The sequence below is a fragment of the Camelus bactrianus genome, chromosome 35, assembly GCF_048773025.1.
Source record: "Camelus bactrianus isolate YW-2024 breed Bactrian camel chromosome 35, ASM4877302v1, whole genome shotgun sequence".
Lineage (NCBI taxonomy): Eukaryota > Metazoa > Chordata > Mammalia > Artiodactyla > Camelidae > Camelus > Camelus bactrianus.
The window spans coordinates 8,185,829-8,208,673 of record NC_133573.1 but is presented as its reverse complement, the minus strand read 5'-3'; the positions used below and the strand labels follow the sequence as shown (position 1 = coordinate 8,208,673).

The following is a 22,845-nucleotide window of genomic DNA, read 5'->3' as shown; positions in this document are numbered from 1 at the left end:
CTGCCTGTCCTACAGAGAAGGCTCCATCTGAGCAGCACCACCCTCAGACCCCGAGAGAAAGGATCTGCAGTGAGACAAAGGAGGAGATGAAGTAAATTCTGGACTGGATGTTGTGATCAAAGCTGAAGGAGCCCCATGGCGGGTTCTACTCTTCTGGAATGGGGAAGGGATGAGGAGGGTCCAGAGGAGCCAAGGAGGCTCCTTAAAACCCTCTCCCACATTTGATCACTCGGTGACTTACACCTTCTGCTCTCAGAATGCCCTGTGGGGAAACGAGGATAATAATGGTACCGGCCTCAGGAGGTGGTTATGAGGATGAAGTCAGCAAATACACATCAAGGGCCTGGCGCCCGGCACTCGACGCGCGCTCAAGCATCACCAGCTATTATCACCATGGTCACTGCTGAGCCCGCATGTGAGCTATTTTGTCCGCACTCTTCTCATCGCCTCACAGATATTGGCCGTCCTGAGATAAGGGCCTGCCATGTTTGCTGGAGACATGGATAACCACTACCCTTGGAGGGGCAGACAGAGTGTCTGCGTGGTGCACGGGGCGGGAGTCCAGCAGAAGGATGCAGGCTCACTGGGAGGGAGGTAAAAAGGAGGCCAGTTGGCTGGGGGAGAAGCCTTAGAACAAAAGCAGTGGAAGATCTCTCAAAGATAAGCCACCGTCTCTGTAACTGTCCCCAAGTCTGGAAGAAAGAAAGAGACAGTGGGCAAGAGCAAAGTCTTCAAGTCAAATGGATCTGAGTCTGAATCCTGGCTCGGCAACATCCCAGTGCATGTGGGCAAATTCCATGCTTTTAGTGGTGTTCTCTCCTCAAAACAAGGATCTTAACACAGATGCCACAGACCTATTGTGGGGAGTAAGCAAAATAACGCAGGGTGGGTAGCGCACAGTAAGTGCTCAAAACACAGCAGCTGTAGTGAGCAGGTGCAGGAACAGGAAACGTTCTCAGACCACAGGAACTATCTAGTCACCTCCCCTAGAAATACACTGTCGCTTGCCTCATGCCTGCCTGCACGTTAAGATGCCCGCCTCCTGTTATGAGATTAAAAGTATGTACCCTTCAGGGAAGCAAGACTCACCAACTGTATAAAGAGAATACATATGTGTGTTTTCTGTGCTCGTATGTAAATAATTATGTAAATTTCAACTGATTTACTTAGGCAAGATTTGATCACTCAGTTTATAGATTATCCATACTCGAAGCATTTACAGCAGTATGTTTTTTAAACTTTATAATTAACAGATCACACTAACGATGATGCCTAGAGGCTAAACATTTGAAGCTGAATAGGCAAACCTCGTCCAAATCCCCCTGCTATGTGATCTCTGCTGGGATATGCAGCACTTTGCCCCCGTAACTTCCCCCCTTGTGTCACATCTGTGACTGTGTTACGTTACGTGTTAAAAGTGACTTTGTAGGTGGAACGAGGATTACCTATCAGCTGACACTAAATAAGGGAGATTATCCTGGATTATCTGTGTGGGCTCAGTGTGGTCCTGTGAACCCCTTAAACACAGAGCTTTTTCCTAATTGGGACCACAGGGGTAAAGCAGGGAAATTCAAGCCTGAGAAGGACCAAGCATACTGTTGCTGGTTTGAAAATGTAGGGGATGGGACAGAAGGAATGCAGCAGCCTCTGGAAGCTGAGAGGACCTCAGTCCTACAACCACAAGGAAATGAATTATGCCAACAGCCTAAAGAAGCTAGGAACCCAGTGTGATCCACACCTTGATGTCAGCCTGCTGAGACTCCAAGGAGAGCATCCAGCCACGCCGTGCCGACCTCTGACCCAAGAAGATATTTGTAATAATATTTATTACTGTTTTATGTTGCTAAGTTTGTGGTGATCTGTTATGCAGCCATAAAAAACCAATAGATGGGCACAGAAACCACTCTTTGATTTATAACCACAGTCATCACTTTTGCTGTGGTTAATTAATTATAAAACAAGATCCTCCGTTTCTGACTGCGACATACAAGCTGCCATTCCTGGCAATGGTGCGCCGTGATCTCGAGCTAGCCTTCCGGCGTTTCTCTGTCTTAGTTTCAGGGGCTTCACTTAATATTTTCTTAAAATAAGTGCTTGGATCGTTGCTGCTTATTTAGCATCTCTAACAGAGGGTGTACAGGATCTTCGGAAGAGAAAACCCTCCAACACCCTACATTCCAGGAGAAGCCTTGTGAAGGGATGTGCTGTAATGATTAGCTAAGACCTATACTGGGACGTTTGCTGGTTATGCTGCTGCCGAGAGGCGAGATCAACCAGTGAGATGATGTAAAGCTCCTGACCTCATCCTCCTCAGAACGGTCCTAGTGCTTCAAGGAACGTGAAGCCTTAGCTACATAATCCAGAGAGAACCCCTCCTCCCCGAGGATGACAGATACTGCTTGGCAGGATGATAGCCAAGGTGCTCCAGGCAAAGGACTCCAGGAATGTCAGGTACTCCAGGAATGTCAGGTGCTCCGGGAAGACAGGGTGCTGCTCTAGACAGGATACTGGGAACAGTGGCCCATTTTAAATTCATTACTGTTTAATCAGCACAGTTTCCACATGCTGACAGCTGGACAATCAAGCATATCCCTGAGGGAAGAAAGAAAACTCATAGAAAAGCATTCTGTGATCAGTGTACCACCACCCAGAGACAGAAATACGGTGAAATATTTTCAGTTCAGCCACAGTTGAAAAAAACCGGGGAAGAATCTGGAGAGCAGAGCCCTGAACAAAGACAATGAATTTTATTGTTAAAAAAGAGAAAGAGAAAGAGGGAGGGAGGGAGGGATGGGAAGGGACTGAAGGAAGGAAGGAAAGAAGAAAGGGGAAAGAGAGAGAGGAATAGAGAAAGAAGGAAGGAAAGAAAGCTATTACAGGAAAGAACATATTTTGACATGTTCAAAATAACTTGAATATGCAAATTTTAATATGTACTTTGTTAATATAGTATTTTTGAAACAGAATAACCCTTTCCCTTCCATGCTATTATTTTATTTTGACATATAACTTTAATTAAATACATTTGTAGCACTAGCTAAAAATTATTAAAGTAATCCAAGTATGAAAGGGTAAAAAAAAAGCAGTATGAAGCATATGATTATTCAGTGCTTCATTAACTGATAATTTTGCTTGAAGGAAAGATTGGCAAAAAGGAGTGGAATTCTTAGCTCCTTGTTTTTACTTAAAAATTCCCGACAGAGCTCACTCAAACAAAGAACTTAAGTTTTCCACTGGAAGGACAAAAAGAAAGTTGGTTCTAGCATGTCCGGCCACATCCTTCACTACAGAGTCAAACAGTATCCATTTGGATTCCAATCACATTTCAAAAGTGTAGTATTTATTAGGTACATGACTGCCAAGTACCACTATATCATAGTATTATAATGACAGGCATTTTTTATTTAACGAAATTATATTTAGCTCTTTATTTCAAGCACCGTAATTCGGAAAGTCTTACCCATCATAACGGGTCATATTTATGTACCTGAAACCCATCAAGAATTTTCCGAGAGCTGCCACGTTCCACTCTGCAGACAATAACTATATTTATCATTCCTTTGATATTCAGAATCTATGCCTAATTCTGCATGTGTGCAAATTCCCAGTAAAAATGGTCAGAAACAAAGGAAACATTTTTTACGATGAAATCATTGACTGGAAGTCTACACCACAGGGTTCCGTTTAGGATGGTACACTGAATACGTTTTATTTACTTCTCTCTCAAAATCCCATTAAAATCACAGACTGTAAATTCAAAACCAAATGAATGCCTAAGCAGTCCTCGAAGACAATAAAAGGTACCATCACCAAATCAGAGGAGTTGAGAAATTCATGGAAGATGAAATGCATATGGGTACCAAGTTGGTGGGGAAACTCAAGCAGAGAACCACAACTCAAAACAGGTGGAGGGCAAGACCGTGGCAGAGTGTGACCGGCTGCTCCCAGCAGGGCACAGAAGATGCTCTGAGTCAGAGAGCAAGTGGGCTGGGAGGGGAATCATGAAGGCTATCAGTCACATAGACAACGGAAGAGCTGGGTCATGCTCCCTTCCTGAGTCTATTAGCTGCCTCTGGGTCCTCTGACCCCAGGACACGGCTGCTGCAAATATTTTTTAAATGAATTAGGAAGGCTGTCTAAAGAGGGCTCTTAGCATGAAGGTCATTAAGATGTGCAGAGCAGGGATTCAGGTAACTTCTGATCTCCACAGGGGTCATGGCTGCTATGAAGAAGGAGCGATAAGAAAAAAAAAGATGTTCTTGGAAAATAAAAACAAGATTCCACAATTAAAAGTGCAAATAGAAAGGTGGATTGATAGGATGGAAGGGCCAACGTTGAAGACTAAATTAGTAACCTGGAAGAAAAAGTTGAGGAAACTATTCACAAAATAAAGGAGAAAGATGAAAAATGTGAGCAGAAAAGGGGAGAAGCAGGAAATCCTGGGCCAAGGTCATTTCACAGGTGAATTCTTTCAAACCTTAAGGTATCAGGAAGAACTAATCTGTACTTCACTTAAACTTTTCCAGAGCAGAAGAAGATGCAATACTTTCCAGGTCATTCCACAAGACTGGCATAACTTTAACATCAAAATTGTGTAAGGATAATTATCAGGAAAAAAGAAAATTACAGACAAATCTCACATGAGATTTTTCATATAAAATTACTAAATAAAATGCTGATAAAATGGATCCAGAAATCTTTTAAGAAGAATGATATAGCGTGATGGAATAGAACTTTTCCCAAGAATGTAAGGCCAGTTAAACACAAGGAAATTCAGATAAAAAGAGGACAAGATGATGATGTTCTTAAAAATTGTGGAAATGGAGAGGGGTATAGCTCCATGGTAGAGCACATGCTTAGCATGCACGAGGCCCTGGCTTCAATTCCCCAGTATCTCCATTAAAAAAAAAAAAACAAAAAACTGTGGGAACAGCATTTGATAAATGTAATAGCCTATTTAGTTATGTGTTTGCATTGGGGTGGGGTGGGGAACCTCTTATTAAATAATCTAGGGAAAGAAAGAGGATCCCTTAACTTGATAAAGTGGTTATACCAGAAACTTTGTGAACATCATACTTAATGGTAAAATGTAAGAAAAATTCCCTTTAATGTCTGCCATCACTGTTATTACTCAATATTGTTTGGGAAAACTTGGTCAGTGCAATGCATACGGGCACCAAGTTGGTGGGGAAACTCAAGCAGAGAACTACAACTCAAAACAGGTGGAGGGCAAGACTGTGGCAGAGGGAGGGACGGAGGGGCAAAGAGGGAGGAGAAGAACACCTAAAACTGTTACTATTTGAAGGTTATTTGCTTGTATGTCCGTTGACCATCCAACTGGATATAAGAAAAATATACAAAATCCAACAGATTTTCTATATATCAGTGATGGCGACTATAAAACATAACAGACAAGTCATCTGCAATAGAAACAATAAGAACAACAAAATAAAAGGCCCAGTAATTAACTTAATGAGAAATATGCAAATCCTATGTAAAGAAAAAGACAAAAACTTCCTAAATACCATGAAAAGTGATCTGAATAAATGGAGAACTAAACCGTGTTCCTAAGTGGGAAGCCTTGATGTAGTAAGGCTAAAAATAATCCACAAATTAGTATGTAAATTCAATGCAAACCCAAATAAATTTCCAATGGAATTTTTAAACAAGGACTTGTAAAATTTATTCCAAAATTCAACTGGAAAAGTACAGGCAGGCGCCTAGATGGAACCGAAAGAAGTGAAAGCACATGCAGCCTGCCCTATGCTGACACGTTCAATAAAGCGAGTCATGAAAACGGGCCACCGCTGACAGAAGAATATCTTTCAAGTTCAATGGAATACCACAGAGTCTAGGAATAGATGCACATTTAAAGGCAGTTAGTCTATAATAAAGGAGACATTTCAAATTGGTAAGGATAGGTGGGAGCACTCAGGAAGTTGTTTTGGGATAACTGGCTGTTGATATGGGGAGAAAAAAATCAGTTCATAGCGTCAAACAGTCTACAAAAACACTTCAGGCACATTGTATGAGTGGACAACTAAACAATAAAAGTAGTAGAAGAAGATGTATACGCAAACGTTTTTAATCTTGGGATAGTCTTCCTAAAAATGACCCAAGGCAGGACGAACACTGTGGCAGATTTAACCATGTGTCCTCTCCCTTCTTGGCCTCCTAACCTACCCTCAAAGCCCAGCACCCTGCCTGGGCAGGCCCTTTACCTGCCACTGGTGGTGGGGGGAGAGGGGGGCTGACTGCTGCCATCCCCTAATGCGCCTTTGAGAGGTTCCTGTCCTGTTGCTCAGAGCCCAAGAGATAATAGAGCTTCTAGAGATAACATGGCTTGTATTTAACTAGGACTTTAAGTAAACTGTGGGCTACCTTCTCTCCCTAGAAATTTCACAGAATCTCAGATTATCAGAGGTGATAAGGTACTTAGGGATTATCCAGTCATAAACCCTCATTTTATGGCTAAAGAACCAAGGCCCTGGTTGATAAAGTCCCTGCTTTAGAGCAGTCCTGGCTGAGTACCGGGCTCCTGATTCCCAAGGCAAGGCTCTCTACTCTTACCACATTAAATCTCCCCACAGCTTAATCTACTTGTGGGTAGTTTCAGGTCAGGTAAGGAGGGAGGCTGGAGAGAAAATCTGGGCCCAGTAAAGTCATTTTCCAAACCACAGATGAAGCAGCAGAAATTTAACTAGAGTCAAAATATACATTAAACTTGTCCCGCTTCCACAGAGCCTCTACCCAGACCTTTATACTATCACTTTAATTAAAGCACCTGAGACAGTGAGGTCACATGCAGACCATCCGCCCTTCTGGCTCTTCTCTGGGCTTCCTGTAGCATCTCACCGAGTGTGTTAGGGGGTGGGGACAAGGAACGGTATTTGGGGGTTGGTAATATGTCATGAAATCATAAAGTTGTGCTTTTTTATATTTTCCTAATGAGAGGAAAGTTATTGTAACTATAAACTGAAATTTTACTGCTTCAATCATAGTAACCATGAAATAGTCCTCCAACACCTTTCAAGATAGTTGAGAATGACTATTCCAGATGATTTATGTTTATACTTTTTAAAGCACATTTTAAGAAAAAAAGTATAAATTAAAAAAAAAAAAAAAAAAAAACTCCTGAAAGAAAAAAAAAAGTACACAGGTCAGAGACACTGGAGGCCCCATGGGTCATGAGTAAATCTGAACTGGTGTCAGAATTTCTGAAAAGGTCTAAAGTAAAGGAACCCAGGAGACACAGTAAAAACTAAAACAAGACCAGTTGCACTACTGACAAGGTTGTGAAAAAACTTCTCCATCCAGCTGGAGAGACTTAGCAGCTCAGAAGAGAAGTAAAAGAGGAAAAAAAAAAACAGCGAGACTAAACGCAAGCAAGACGAGAAAAGAAAACGAAAAACAACGATAACCCTCCGCTCAGCTGCAGGCGCGGGAAGGCGGGGGTGGCTTCTCAAGCAGCCTCTAGCCCTGTGCTGGGCGAAGACATCACAGCAAAGGCACTTGGCACCAAGCAGCTCCTGGCCAGGGATTTTACGTTGAGAAATGTAAGACCCAGTAGCATTTAAGGAATTCTTGCTCTTGCCAGAGAGCCATCCTCCTGCCCTGAAGCCATGTGACAATCCGATCCTGAATGCCACTCTGCCTTTTACGCATCTGTTGTCTAAATCAGTGCAGAAACTGGAAGCAACCGACTCTGCGCTTTGGCCCTCTGCCAAAGGGTACATTTCAGTGTCATAATGACAGTCTTGGCAGAACAGGGCATTCTCACTTGAAATGTCTCTGCCATACTGAGGGCTCTGTGCACCGTAACCTGAGTCTGGCTCAGTCGAGGGACTGTTAGTCCTAAATTTCAAATACATGGGCAACTATGTGAAAGCTTAAAGAGCAACTGTTTCTTGGAAATCCCACTTTTCGAATGGTTGTCTCCGACTACCTTTCAGCACTTTAAAAGGTTTCCTTTTCATTTGTGTTATTTTTCCATTTTAATTTTATCTCACCAAACTAGTCCTCTTAAAATTACTTAAAAAAATGTTACTCTCTTCATTTAAATGAAGCCTGATTCAAGGCAAAATAGCTTTATATAATGGCACAAAAAAGGGAACACATTCTTTCTGTCAAAGATGTCCATCTTGGTCATTGTATCAAAGCCCTGAATCAGTGGGCAAGAGGCTGTTTCCATCCCCGTTCACAGTCTAGTGATCGTGGAAGACACCACATGCATCCACAGTGCCATCTGGCCACACAGCTACGGCGCTGCCAAATCTGTAACACAGTGACCTCAACACTGCAATTCAGTCTGGGTGCAATTAGTGACGTGTCTGATCCAAGGAAGCCCTACGGCGAATCTGACCCCGAAGCATCTCAGCATATCTTGCCCTGCAGCGTCCTACTGGCCTGGGAAAAACAGTTCTTGATTCGCTTTTCTGACTGGGAAGACTCAACATTGTGAGAAGCTGATGAGTGATGTCTTTGCTTGAAGCTCAGTCTGATATGTCTTCCCCAAAGCACTTTCCAGTTGGGTTGTTAGTAACACCCAGACTTTTTTCAGATCACTTTCAGGTAATGACTCAAGGCCTCCAGGGTAACTCAAGGCAGAGGGATTGTTCCACTGATCATTATCAAAAGCCACGATGTTTTCTCAACTGCGCTCAGTTCTACTACTACCACTGCACACACACAGACACACACACACCAAGAGACTTCTGACCAGCAACAGCAACTGGTAGAGATCGCCAAACCATGACTCTTTCCCTTAGTAACCACAGGATAATCCCTAGGTACCATATGTCTATCACAACCTACAATCTACCAACATGTGTGAAGACCTTTTCCACTGCAGCCATTCAAATAAGGTACTTTTTTAAAAAATGCACACACTTAGCCTAAGTGCTGAAAAGTTCAACACTAACAACAAGTATTTTTACAATAAAAGTCAATTAAGTACAGAGGTTGCCAAAAGCCATCAGACTTACTGTACGATCAGGCTCACATCTCCAAGCAACCCAGCAACTCCCACTCAAAAACCCAACAATTTCAATGCCTGGGGCAGCGTCCAAAGCAGTCTCCTAACTTGCAGATTAAGGGTTTGAACTGGAAGATCCTTTAAAAAGTTCACAGCTGGATTTATAAAAATCCTTGATGATTTCCCTCTTTAGTATAATGAAAATAAGAGAAATTAGGTAACAAAGAGGGGAAAAGGTTCATTATGCAGCTGCTATATAAACATGCCATCCTTTATTTATACTGAAAACCAAGAGAAAATTCAAGTGTTATGAAAAAAAAATTGAACAAAGTGAACAAAATTATTACTATCATTATTTTGCTTCCTCAAAACTCACAATTGTAAATCATATAATTTCTAATAGAAAACAAGACTACAAGCTTCCAAAATTTGAAAGTACCCAAATTCTGGACTTAGAAGAAAACACATATTTATTCCGAGTAAAAATTCTGTTAAATCAACAAAGACAAATTTTGACATAGAAAAGTACCTGTTTAATTTTAGAAACAAAATAGGGAGGCAGAAGGGGAAAAACTAGCTGCGACTCACCAAAAAGGAGAGAAAGAAAAGAAACCACTTCCATATTCATTAAACAGAATGTCTTGTTATTTTCACAGACAGTAAAAACCTTTTGACATCCTTTTCAGTCCCAGGCTGGAGAGGTGTCAGCGGATCTTATCTGGTCTTGTCAGTGTGTAAAGAGTTTACAAACCTAACTAAATTTAGAATTAGTGGGAGCTAGGCACTTACATTCCTTATATATAGGAGATGGGGAAAAAAAGGCCCTTTTATGCCAGCTTTGAGTTTGGCTTGAGTTTTTATGACTTATTTAGAAGCCCTAGGGAATGAAAAAAGTCTCTTAATGGAAATACTGACATAGTCTTAAATATAGTGTCATGAACCAGCACGTCTGTGAAACTGCACCAGGTGCGGCTGAGCAGTCCAGTGAGTCTGAAATGCACAGAGCGTCAGGAAGTCAGTTACAACGGACTGACTGCCAGGAGACAGTCCTGTCATGACACAGGGGATACCCCTGCAGAATCAATAATTTCATGTTGATAAATTTGTTTTTAACAGGAAAATAGGTAAAATGTGTGGGATCTATACTCTTACACGTAGAGGAGAGAGAAAATGTAAAATTTCTGCATAGAATTTCTCCAATTCTATCACAGCATCAAAAATAGTCATTCTTAAAAAGCCAAAATGGTCATGTCAACCCCGAGTGAACAGGGCAGAAGAGTTTAAATCATTGGATCTAAATCTGTGCTCTTCTTCCTAAATCTCACCTATAAGGTGACGTCCTAGATAGACAGGCAATAGATATCACTACTTGGTGAAGTCAAATTCATAAACGCTCCCTTTGTTTTTATTTGTCTTTCTGCTATACTTTTTATTCTTCGGTGGATTGTCTTGAAACCAGCTAAACTTTTCCATTTATCATCCTTGCATTTTCCTGAAAGTCACTCTTTCTACTTGAAAATCGGTTTGGTTTCATTTTATACTTTCTAAGTTTTTATGTTGACTCTCCTAAACATCTCATAGTTTTAAGATTCATTCTGTTTAATTTTTTCCCTCTGGTTTTAGCTTTTTTTTTTTTTTTTTTTTTTTTTTTTGCGTTTTTGAAAAAACCCATTTAAACTGATTCAGGACCATTTTCTTTCTCTTGTCCTGCTCATAGACACAGATCAACATATACATATGTACATGAAAGTGTCTTTTATGATTTAAGAGGCAGACAGACTAAATCATGAAAACACTAACTCATTCATTTAAGAAACAGTTCTGGAGCAAATACATGAGACACTGAATTAAGAGCTAGGGGGACTATAAAAATGAATAAAATACCATTTCAGGGCCTCAGAGAGCTATTAACACACACAAGGCAGTGAGTATCAGCACGGAAGAAGAGAGAGGATACAGCTGCATTTTGGAAAACAGTCTGTCTATATTCACACAAATTTGAAAACAGAATTGCTATCATTAAGTATCACACGGAGGAAACAGTGTAAAAGGACAAAAAATGTCAGGATCAAACACAGCCCTAAAAATGGTGTACACCTTCTAAACTAAGCTACCGTGTATTTTCCATTTGTTTGTAAACCAGGCTGCTGAATGGGGCTGTAAGCCTCAGTATCCAATATAGACTTTTTCAAAGGCTCTCCCAGGACACCAAATAACAAAAGAAAAGTGAATGAAAAACTAACCCCTGCAGGAGCCAGCACACAGATTATGCCAATATTTGTTCTCTTTTTCTACGTCTGTCGGCCATGAATCTGTTTTTAACAGTAAGCGGAACACTTGAATACTTCCATTTAAATTTTGCAAGTGAATCCATAAAGAAAATTTGCTTTCAAAAATCAAGCTACTTTGCATTTCAGAAATAATCCACATGACTGTGATCTGCCGCCATCACCACTAATAGTTAATAATCTACAGTGTCCAGAATACCATGCTTACATTTTATAATCCTACCCCACGACTCCCTAAAGGTCAGAATTTCTATAAATCTCATTTCAAAGGTTAGCACTTTGGAATAAGTAATTAGGAAAGATCTGTTTTTAAAAGGCAATCATAAAGACATCGCTCTTCACTCAGAGGTGTCAGAGGCAAGTTTAGGATTGTGGTTAACCCCAAAATTACTAATTTGAAAGGGAGGACTGGCATACAAAAAGCAATGGGAGGAGGGAGTTTAGAGAAGAGACAGGGCTGAGGCACACCCCATATGCTGTGTTTCATATTGTGAGCTCAGCAGTATAGAAGATTCTCTATTTTGTAAATCACCCCTTAAATTTGTATCTGGAAGTTTCACTTAGGTGGAATACCTCGTTTCCAATGGTGTCTGATAGGAGAGGTATTGTTGCAGTAAAGATACAGGACCAAAAACTGGATAACCTTTCAAGGATCCTTTAAATGTCATGAACTGGGCTGATGAGAGGAGGTTTTATTATTGTCTGCTGGTGAACATCAGCAGTCATTTGCAGGCCAGGAAAAGAATGTCTGGAATCATCCAACACAGCAAAACTGAATTCTTTCACTGAAAACAAGGAAGTGACAAGTACAAAAAGGGAAATAAAAGAAGATGAAAGTATCCAAAGTCGACTGAGTGGTCAACAAAATTCCGAAGAAAGGCTAGCTTGTACCCAGAAACACAGTATCCTCAGCAGCTGGCTCTGGACTGAGCCTTCTCTTGACAAAGCCTTCTCTCAACTGCCCTGAGGCTTTCTTTAAGCTACCCCCAAACACCTAACATTGATGTAACATAAATTACGAGTGACTATTTCCTGCTCAAAAAGATCTGACAAGTTCTTTAAGTCTTTCTTCTGCTTCATTTAACTATGGTTTCTTTGATGAGGAGCTGAGCACAGAACCCAGGGCTCCAGTGAGCCTAGAACATATCCGATGCGGTACGAATGCTTGGAAGGGCACTTCACACATGAACGCCTTTGTCCCAGAAGCGTCCTGCGAAGTCAGCAGTTTGGGATGGAGACAGTCCCATTTCTCCAAATAAACTATGCTACAAATCAAGGTTAAATCCCCAGCTAATCCAATGGTTTACTGAACTCATGAGCGTCCTTGAGTTTTACTACTGATAATACCAACTGAAACCCTAAAGAACACACGTGTGCAGGAAGAGAGAGAAAAAAAACCCATCTCCACTCCACCCCACCCCGACCCTGGCAGAGGGTGGGTGGTTATCATTAGCCAAGAAAAGAATATTTGGAAGTGGCGTTGAGCCTTTGTCATTCTCCCAGGCTTTCTTTCTACTGCCTCCTTTGTCTCTTCCCCACTTCCCTCATTTTGCTCCAACCGTGGCAGGCCATCTAAAAGGACTCTGCCCCTCAAAGAGTCCCATGCACCAAATAAATGACTTCTTTTCCCTCTCCATCAAAATCTCCATTTCGTCAGGGATAGTCACGTGGAGGGGAAGCTAATCTGATTAATTCACACTAACATAGAAAAGAGTTCTATCTGCCAAAAGGTTTTTGCTCTACCAGATGTGCATAATTAAGAGGGATTTCAGGCACTTTAACAGGACAAAGTTGAAACATTCAGCCTTGTCGGAGCAGATTAAATTTATGAATTACACACCAGGAAAGCAGTGGGGCTCAGAGAGTTAACCACTAGAACGTACTAGCCATCTAGAAGTTGATCGTCTGTGAGATGCGAAAAGGGAAGAACAGTACAGGAACCTGTCCTCGCGTGGCCACGGAGGGGGCAGCCCACAAGTTTCATCTCAGGACCTGCCTGCCTTTCCCCTTAGGAACGTCTCCTCTCCCCTTCAGGGAGGAAGGAAATCTAATAGGCATGGTTTGGAGGGTAAACTGAACTTGAATCCAACTTAGGAAAGGCTCCACACTCTACAAGGCTCTTTCACGGCTGGTTCCATCCGGAGAAAATACGCACCCAGTAGACAGGAGTCAGGGGGATGTGACGGTGGAGTCCTTATTGCGACACCTCAGAGAGCAGACCCACCCGAGGACTAGCAACCTGAAGGGCAGTCTGTAATGGGAATTCTCTCCATCAGATACCTGAAAATTACTATCCATGAACCTAACATGATGAAGGGGACTGTCATTTTAATTCAGATGACAATTTCGTTCAATGGATGACACCCAGTGACTAGATTTTCTAGTGTATTACTTAATTGTATTTAGAAGCAATAACCTTAACAGTCCTGATCAATTCAAATATTACAAATGCTACTGTCAGAAAGGTTTTAACCAGTGGTTGCTGAGAGTCTACAATGCCCCTGAGAAAGAGAACAACTTTTAAAAAAAATTTCTTGTACGATGTGGGAGACTGCAGATGACAGACAAATATATATTTAATGTCTACGTAAAACCAATGAAAACATGTAAAGATCTACTCGGATCTAGTAATATCTTCAGCTAGGATTACTGCTGTATAATCTACCAGGCTTCTTTCTCCCTCCTAGAATTCAACAAGCGAAACGAAATTCAGTGATACATTACTCTCCCATACACCAACTCTTTCTTTAATCTGGCTTTTTGATTCTATATATTTAATGAAATGTATCATGAGATAGCAACTCTCTTACAAAAAAAGGATGGAAAAAATGGATACAATTTCATAGCACCGACAAAGCAATAAATTGTATTTAAAGGTGATCTCTTCTGAAAAAGAATTTAAAAGATGAAATCTTTGTACTACTACAGAACTAGGGTGGGAGGGAGAGGAGTGGTGTTTAATAGTAGACTTAGAAGATTTCTGTTTTGGTGAGGAAAGCAAGATATAACCAGAAGGACTTGAAGGAATTCAGAATAAGCCTGTGTGCCAGAGTAAACCACAGCAGTGGCTCGGAAAGCATGTAGTGAAATGCCCTGTTCCACTACTTCTGCGTGAGTGGTAGCCCAGCTACATCCGAGCAGCATTACCACTCAGCTCCCACACAGCACAGCCATTTCTTATTTTGGCCTGAAACTTAGCAGACTAGAAGTCTGAGACCGACTGGTCTTTCTTAATTCTCCATCCACAAAACCAAAAATTTCATTCTGTTCTTTGTAAGCGTCTACACATGCACGGAGAACCCAGGAGGTTACGTGTCTAGGCTGCCTTCTCGTCGCTTGCATAACTGAAAAACAGGTTTTTATTTAAAAATAGAACTTGGCAAACGAATAGTCCGTAACATGGACCAAGTGTGTTTGGAATGCTTTAATAAAAATAAACGGCCAAGCTCTTTCACGTTGAAAAGCAGCAACTATTCCGGCATCCTAGTCCCCCTTCGACTTTATATTTTGTCACCTTCGGAAAGATCATGTATTTTCAGAAGACCCAACACACTGGGTAAACTGCATACGCACATGACCTTGTTTTTACTGGGAGCCATAAAGAAATTTATGAGAAAAAATGTTTAACCAACAGACCTCCAATTACTCCACCTCATCAAATTTTAATTTTCATTGTTTTTATCTTTCTTGTTTTTGTCTATACACACTTGTCATAATTATATTCAGTGTTTCCACAATTTAAAATTTTTTTTCCACTTAACATTAATTACATTATCAATATTTTCCATGTTGTTTCATAGTTATATCAGTATCACAAACAAAATTTTTGACTTTTATGCTATCTTACTCTGGTTTGGGATCAGGGTAACATTTGCAGTTTAAAAAATTAAGATACTCCCCATGTTTTGATATGTTCCGGAAAAATGTATAAAGCATAAGAATTATTTCTTCAAAGTTTGAAAGAAAAATCCAATGAATCTATCAAGTTATGTATTTTGGGAACTGAGTTTGCTAAAAACTTAAATGTTTCCTGCATTAGTGGTCATTTAAAACTTATGAATTTATCACTTACTTTGTGTGGATAATCGCAAGTCGCTTCACCCACACATGTGCATACAGCATACTGCCAAAACAACTGTGCACAGTATTTATTCATTATTTAAAAACTATTTTTGTTTAATAACCATGTATTGATTGCTGTATCTTCTTTCTCATTTCCAACTTTAATTTGTGTCAGTTTTTGCTTGTTTCTTTTACTACTGATTTCAAAGAGCCAACTCGATTTATTTATCTATTTTTCAGCCTTCCATTTTACCTTTTTTTGTTTTCTATTTATTCTTTTTCCAATTATCTGTACTTAAATGACTTATTTTCCTTTTTCTGAAAGTAAACATTCATAAAGCTCTGAATTGCTTCCACGTTCTGTTCTGGCCACATCATTTAGGTATTAGTAGATAGTTTTAACTTTTTCATTACTGGTTAAATAGTCTTTGATTGCATCTTTTACTTATTCCTAGAGCCAATCATAACTTATCATAAGACTATGTATTTCTCAGTGTTTGGAGTTGTTTTCATTGTTGGAGTTGGAGATAAAAGCAGAAAATGGGTTAAGTCATTAAAAATGCATAGAGATTTCCCCTGAATCCTCATAGATGGTGTATCTCGTATACATTTGTAGACACTTGCAAATCAGATTTCTGGCTAAATAATCCTAAGGATATATTAAACAGACCAACTTTAAATTTCTTTATAAAGCTCTGTTGTTCACATATCAAGCCCCTTGATACGACAGGGACTCAACGTAGTAGTACTTGAGTAGAACTTAGCACAGAACCTAGTATATCACAACAATTCAGTGGACGACTGGTGGCAGTATGTGTAATAATAAGAGAACTACTCTAGCAGTTGTCACCCTCCTCCAACCTCTTGTGCAGGCCCAGCTACACCACTGATCTGGAGAAGAGTAACTAGCCATGTGTTCTGGGCCTGGACTTTCTTATCTGTGACAGAATGTGGCCAGGTTGCACGCTTCCTGAAGTTACTTCCAGGGGCAACATTTCTGAATCTCACTGGGTGGCATTTTCAGGACCTGGACCCTACCTACACCAGATGGAGGACACACACAATCCTTTGTTCTGAAGCAGCTTGCTCAAACGCTCTTGAAGACAAGATAGAAAATTTTACCAAACTTGCCACTCCCATCTGCAAGTTGTGGACAGGAAGAAATCGATTCATTGTTTCTGGACTAAAAGTAAAAATTTCAAAACTATTTATCAGCTCTGTTTGTGCTTTTCAGGAACAAAAGTAAAATTTTCAAAGCAATTTAAGCCAGACCTCTACTTTCCCCTCACAAACGCCTTGGCATCCATGCTATTTTTTGTTCATTTCTCATCAGTATTAGCAACCAAAGAATTCAAGAGAAAAGATGGAGGACAAAGTATTTGTGTGGCTGGTTATAATCCAGGACATTCCTCCATGATAACTTATTCATAAAGCCAATATATATCTCCTCGAATAATGTTTATCACTAAGAAGAATTATTATTAAGAATAAAAACTTCCCAGTAGACCAATCACCTACCAACAAGCACACTGGCCAATTAAGAACAAAATGAAAGCTTTCAAAGTGAATTACGGGCAATATGTGCATAACCTGATGCAAAAGCAATAAAAATTATGCCTTGACATCTGTCGAAAGAAATCCCTCTGCTGCAGCTTCAATTCCATTTTCAACAAGGTTATCACAAAAAGCACAGACTTACCCGTGCGATAGACGAAGTTGCCTTCAGTTTCTGACGATGAGGGAGACACCAATTCCTCCTCGAATTCGTTGGAACTAAAAGATCCCGAGTGGTTCCTTTGCCTCGTCTTTCCCATGATGGCAGCGTCTGTGACCATGACATGTCTCAAAGAGTCGTTAAGGTAACGGTTCAACAAGCTGCTCTTGTATTTTGGGGGGGAAACGTAGTCCTCGTTGGCCCGTGACTCTGGCCTCACTCCAGCTTTTATGACTGAGCTCTCGCTTTTGATCACAGGATGGTGGACAGGATTATTATAGCCCCCTTCATTCATGTGGTTTCGTGGAGGATTTTCTCCATCTAAGGGGGAAAAACATTACCAGGTAGTACTTACACATACTTCTCCCCCCGCCACACAGTTGTAACATTTCATCACTAATACACAAACACACACACACACACACACACACACACACACACATAAGGAAGAATATTTAAAGTGTATAAAATTATCTTTGATATTTAAGATTAACTTTTAGGCAAAGGAGAGCAGGAATCTATGTAATCTCTCCTCTTCGTATTTTAATTTTACTGAACTTCACAGACAATGTTACTCTGACACACGATAAATCTATGAACAAGAGGAAACCGCCGTAATTCGGTCGGTCATTTATAGTATTGTAAAAGTGAAGTTACCTCATGCAATAAAAAGGAACCGTTACAGCACCATCATGTTTTATGGAATCAGCCTTAAAAACAGCAGTTGAGGCGAATGTCTCATTACCGAGGCAGAGCAAAGAAAGCAAAATAAAAATATCAACCAACCTTCGGAACATGAGTCATCACTGCTCACGCTGAGCCGCTCAGCGTTTCCTTGAACATACTTGTTGTACAACTTTATCCTCAAGGCCCAGCTTAAATCTGGCTGTCGAACGGTATTCTTAAGCCGACGTCTGGCATTAGCAAACCAATTTGACACCTGAAGAAGTTTTATTTTTCAATTAACACAACATAAAAAAATGACCCATCCTACAAGTACTTTCCCAGAAAGGACCTAAGCCTCTTTCAGTGCCTCTGATCATTCAATATTCTCAGGACATAACGGTACTAAGCATTCAGTACTCATGAATAAACAGATAGCTCATTCAATCATTCATTCATTCAATCAACAAACGTGCTGAGCACTTACTACAGAGACTGAGCATTAACTATACTCTGGGAGTAAAAAAACATATTAAGGGGCTTCGCGATCAAGTTTCCAGTCTAGTAAGGGAGGTAGGAGCATGTACAAATGACCCAAATATAGAAAAGAATGTGATAAATGGCTTAAGAGGCATTAAAATAAAATGTTACAGGAGTCCCATAGAAGGAGGGGTTACTTTATATGCTGACTCAAGATGTCATGAGGACTTTAAGCTAGATTTTGAAGGACTACGTCAGGGATAATGGGTAGAAAAGTGTGTTCCCAATAAAGAGGACATGGAACACATGTGAGTCAGATTCCAGAGGCACCGCAGTGGGCGAGGAAGAGGGAAGGATTAGAGAGGACCTTGAGTTCTCAAACTCGTGCAACCAAGAGAAGACAGTGCCACTTTGAGAAAGAAAGTAGAGCTGTTTAAGTGTGAAATGATGGGTTTGGTTTGGGAATGTTTAGTTTGAGGTACTAGAAAAGCACACAGATGAGATGTGCAGCAAGAAAATAGAGCTGGCGCCTGAAATTTAAGGGGGAAGAAGGTCAAATTTGGGTCGAATGCACAGAGGTGAGAGGTGAAGCTGCGAGAACAGGCAGAACAAAGAGAGCACTCTGGAAACCTCCAGCGATTCAGGGCGTAGGAGCTAGCAAAACCACCAGAGGGAGAGCAGACAAGCCGAGGGAGAGAAAAGCCAAACAGCACCCAGCCTGAAGCTCAAGTCAAGGGCTTCCGAATAGGTGATGGCAAAGACATGAACACTGCGAAACAAAGGAGTCGCTCCACAGCTTTTGCCTCTTTTTAAGGTGCTATTGGATTTCTAGGCGCTCAAATGGTACTAGACATTCCTTTTTAAATGTCAGGCTACCGTCAGAATATATATATTAAAACCCAAAAGGCCAATATTTGCCTTTAAAACGATGAAATGTGGAAAGGGGATTACATCTTTCGCTCAATTTGTTCCAGAACATGACCCTGCAGTACTATGATGGTTTGTGTGGTCATGCTTGTGACAGAATTTCTTTTCTTTTTATATTTATACTATAGATACACGATGTTTGCATATTACCCAAGCCTTAATTATTGAATGAAACTGTGGTGGGTGATACTACTTTAAAAAAAAAACTGTAATTTTTTCTTTTTGTCCCCGTGGGTAAAACACAATCGTCTTTTCCAGTTTGTACACACACAAACTATATCACATATAACAGATATATTCACTATTACCTCTCTTTGTGTCTTAAGCAATGATAATTGTCCTTTCACATTTATGTGCAATGGTGTCATGTCTCACCACGACATCCCAGAAACCTCAGTTTTTATCTCCCCGTCTTTCTGCAAAGCTGTGCTATTAATGCTATGGTTTAGTCTGACTTCAAATTCTCAGTCTCTTCAAACCTCTACAAACAGACAACTTCCAGGACTAGTGACCAAATACACAGTGAGTAGCTCTTGTGCTTCAGCCATGGTGGTAAGTGGCAGGAGTGAGTGAACTTGGTCCCCCGCACACACAGGAGGACCAGCAGTGAAAGCCATACTAAGTATTAACTGTGATACATGGGGGAAACCACACTATGGAAGGATGAAAAACCTGGTCCATTTCTTCTCAAACCTCCCTTGATTCCCCGAGTCACGGCCAAACTGTCCATTCACATGATCCTTACTACTAACTGGGCATTTTAGAGCATTAGTTTTTTTGAACTTCCCCATCTTCCATTCTGTCCACTTAAATGGATCTTTAACAACCACCATCAAATTCAATCGTGACGATTTCATCACATTACGTCGTAAATCCTCATCCACATCCCTTTCTCCTCAAACTGTGGTATCATGGGAAGAGATGTGGTCTCCTGTTCTGAATTTGCCAAATACATGCTGTGTGAGTTTAGGTAAGTCACGCAACTTTTCAGAACTTCAAACTTTTAATCTATAAAATGCATTTGCTGGTTCTTAACATCCTTGCTGACTCTGAAAACTAAGATCTGGGGCTATCGCCTGTGCTTTCCTACAAGCCTTAACTCATCTTCTTTGTGGCTGGGGCCAGCCCACCTCTGCTGTTGCCCACTGCTCTCTCTCCAGCAATTAGACTGGGGTGTCTAAGTCCTTCTCTGTTCTCCTCACTCACGGCGGACAGCCTGCAACTTCCCCTATGCCTATGTCACATTTATTAGAATCCAACTCCGAAACCTTTTTGTTACTTTATTTACTAAACATCATAAACTTCAGAGACTAATCTTAAATCTTAACTGACCTTAACTCTTAATACAATCGACACATAGTATCCCATGGTGTAAAATTTGATTCTTATGGGACTCTTCCTATTTTATTAAAATGCAATGGACTTCCAATTTCAAAAAACATGAATATACTATAATACTAACACACAAAAACAGGGACCCTTAAATGTCATGATGAGATTAACTAGCATTTCATACATGGGAATCACACCCTTCTTTATGTTTTATATACTCATAGTTATTACCAGCGTATGTTAATTATACATTAGAAGATTTTCCAGAAAGGTTTGCTGGTATCTAACATAGGCTATTTCTAAACTGATTTCGTAAGTTTGACTGGCACCCAATTTACTAATATATCTACTCTGCCAGTATTTTATTACCAGAAACTTACAGTACAACTTAAGGGCTGACAGTCTGGGGTGTTTAATATCTTCTTGTGTTAAGTTGTGCAAACAGTAGACATTAGTTGGTGAACAAGTTTGAATATACATTATTTGGGATTTTTTTTTTCCTGATGAATTAACGCAAACTCCATCTGTTTCAGTGAAGGTCAAAATGCCAGTTCAAATTTTCTACCTTTAACTTACTATGGATTCCTTCAAGGTTACCATTCATTTTCTCTTGAAATGGTATTTCACACAAAACAGGCCTCCTTACCAAGGAGAGGTTCTGGAACAGCATTTTAATATCTAAGTCAGAGCTTTAAAAACACTGTATTTTATAGTGAAAGCTTAGAGAACCAAATATCTAGAAGCTGGAAGAGAAAACTAAGTACTTTTCATCCTACTCTGACAGAAGTGTTCACTTCATCATATTGACAGAGCAATCATTAGAGGGAACCCAGCGGGATATGCTGCCAGCTGTCTGCCTTTGTACACACAGAATTAACAGCTTATTCTGGGTTATTCAACTGAAATGTTGAACACCTCGTTTCTAAGCCGTGTAGTGTTAACACTTGGAATAATGCAGAAGGACCAATCTGAGCTTTTTGTTCAATAGTTAACAACAGCCACAATCCGTACAGTTGGTAACTGTACACCTGTCTCAGCAGAAGAGCTCAACACCAAACAAGAAAGAGCGGCGTCATACGGGGGCAAAAATCACGCAACACAGCAGATTTAACCAAATGCTCCACGGGTGGATCTAAGGAATTTGAAACTTCTACTATAAGAGGAAGGAGCATTAACATCCAATCACTAAAATGTAACCTCAGACTCCACTTGTTCTGCACTCTGCATTGTGATCATGAAAAAAATCACCCCAAGTAGACATTTCACTTTTATCATCCAGAAAAAATATAAATATATTTTAAATAAATACACATAAACAATGGGAAATATTGAAACCAGAGACAGCCCCCATCTGCCCTTCTTTCAAAAACTTCTTCAGAGGCAGCTATTCCCTAGGTAAACTCCATATCCCACAATAATTCAAAACCCCAATCACGTATCACTTTATATTAGTCCACAATAAAGCTCTTTGTATTTTGAGAGTAGAGATTATATTTTTATAAAGTTTGAACACTGGTCAGTCAGAGGAACCAAGCACAATGGAATATTTTGGTTGGTTAAAGTCAAAACACACACAGACACAAATGCAAATCATCTTCCTGTTAAATTGTATAAAAATCCTTATTATCTTATCAGGAAGATGTCAGCTAATAATGCAAACAGTTATAGCCAATTGAGACAAGTTGCCAAGTCTAGTGAGTAGGAAAAAAGAAAGTTGCGTATTTCTTTCTGATCCATCTTTCAGGGGTGAATAAAATGTAGGTGCTGATTGATGTCCTTAGAGCTTCTATTTATCAGAAAAAGTAACTTGTGGTCCTAAAAAAATATTCCCTCCACTAAAGTTTCAAGATTTTGTTTCTAGGCTTAATAGAGAATGCGGACCAGGTTTTACACCCTTCCTTATCAATCAAAGAGTAGCAAAATAAGGCAAAAGTGCTTCTTAGGAAAAGTTCGACAGTTTGACACACAACCAAAAGGAAAATGTTAGGTGTAAAAGACATTCTCAAAACGTAAGACATTCTTGCAGTTAAGGAATAAAACAATTATACTGACAGCTTATTAATATAAATCATGAGAAGCAGAGATGGGAGACATTATAATAAACAAAAAACAGAGTTTGGAGCCAGAAATAAGGGGAACACTCCATATCTGTCTATAGACATAAAAAATGACGTATTTCCAGATAAACTGAAAATAATAAAGTGACTTATGCTTGTGCTTGTTCTGTGGAACTAGCAAACAGCATTGAAGGTAACGATCTGCCCTCTGTGTATTCCCTACAATGGGATGGATTTTAAAACTAGAATATCTTAATCCGATTTCAAGACAGTCTCTAGTTTTCAAAAAGATGTTTCGGGAAGTCACGTGGTATTCCCCAACTAGAACCTATTCAGTCTACAAACATG

At 40.1% G+C, this 22,845-nt stretch overlaps 1 protein-coding gene across 11 annotated transcripts in view; it reads right to left on the bottom strand.

The window, feature by feature from the left end:
* The window catches only part of MKX (mohawk homeobox), a 63,622-nt gene that overhangs the window by 32,132 nt on the left and 8,645 nt on the right, over nucleotides 1–22,845 (bottom strand). For all 11 annotated transcript variants that reach the window (XM_074358102.1, XM_074358103.1, XM_074358092.1 and 8 more), the window contains exons 4-5: nucleotides 17,825–17,978; nucleotides 17,024–17,359 (exon numbers count right to left, since the gene is read on the bottom strand). In XM_074358102.1, coding sequence (XP_074214203.1) covers nucleotides 17,024–17,359; nucleotides 17,825–17,978 — 490 coding nt within the window. The remainder of the gene's footprint in view (nucleotides 1–17,023; nucleotides 17,360–17,824; nucleotides 17,979–22,845) is intronic.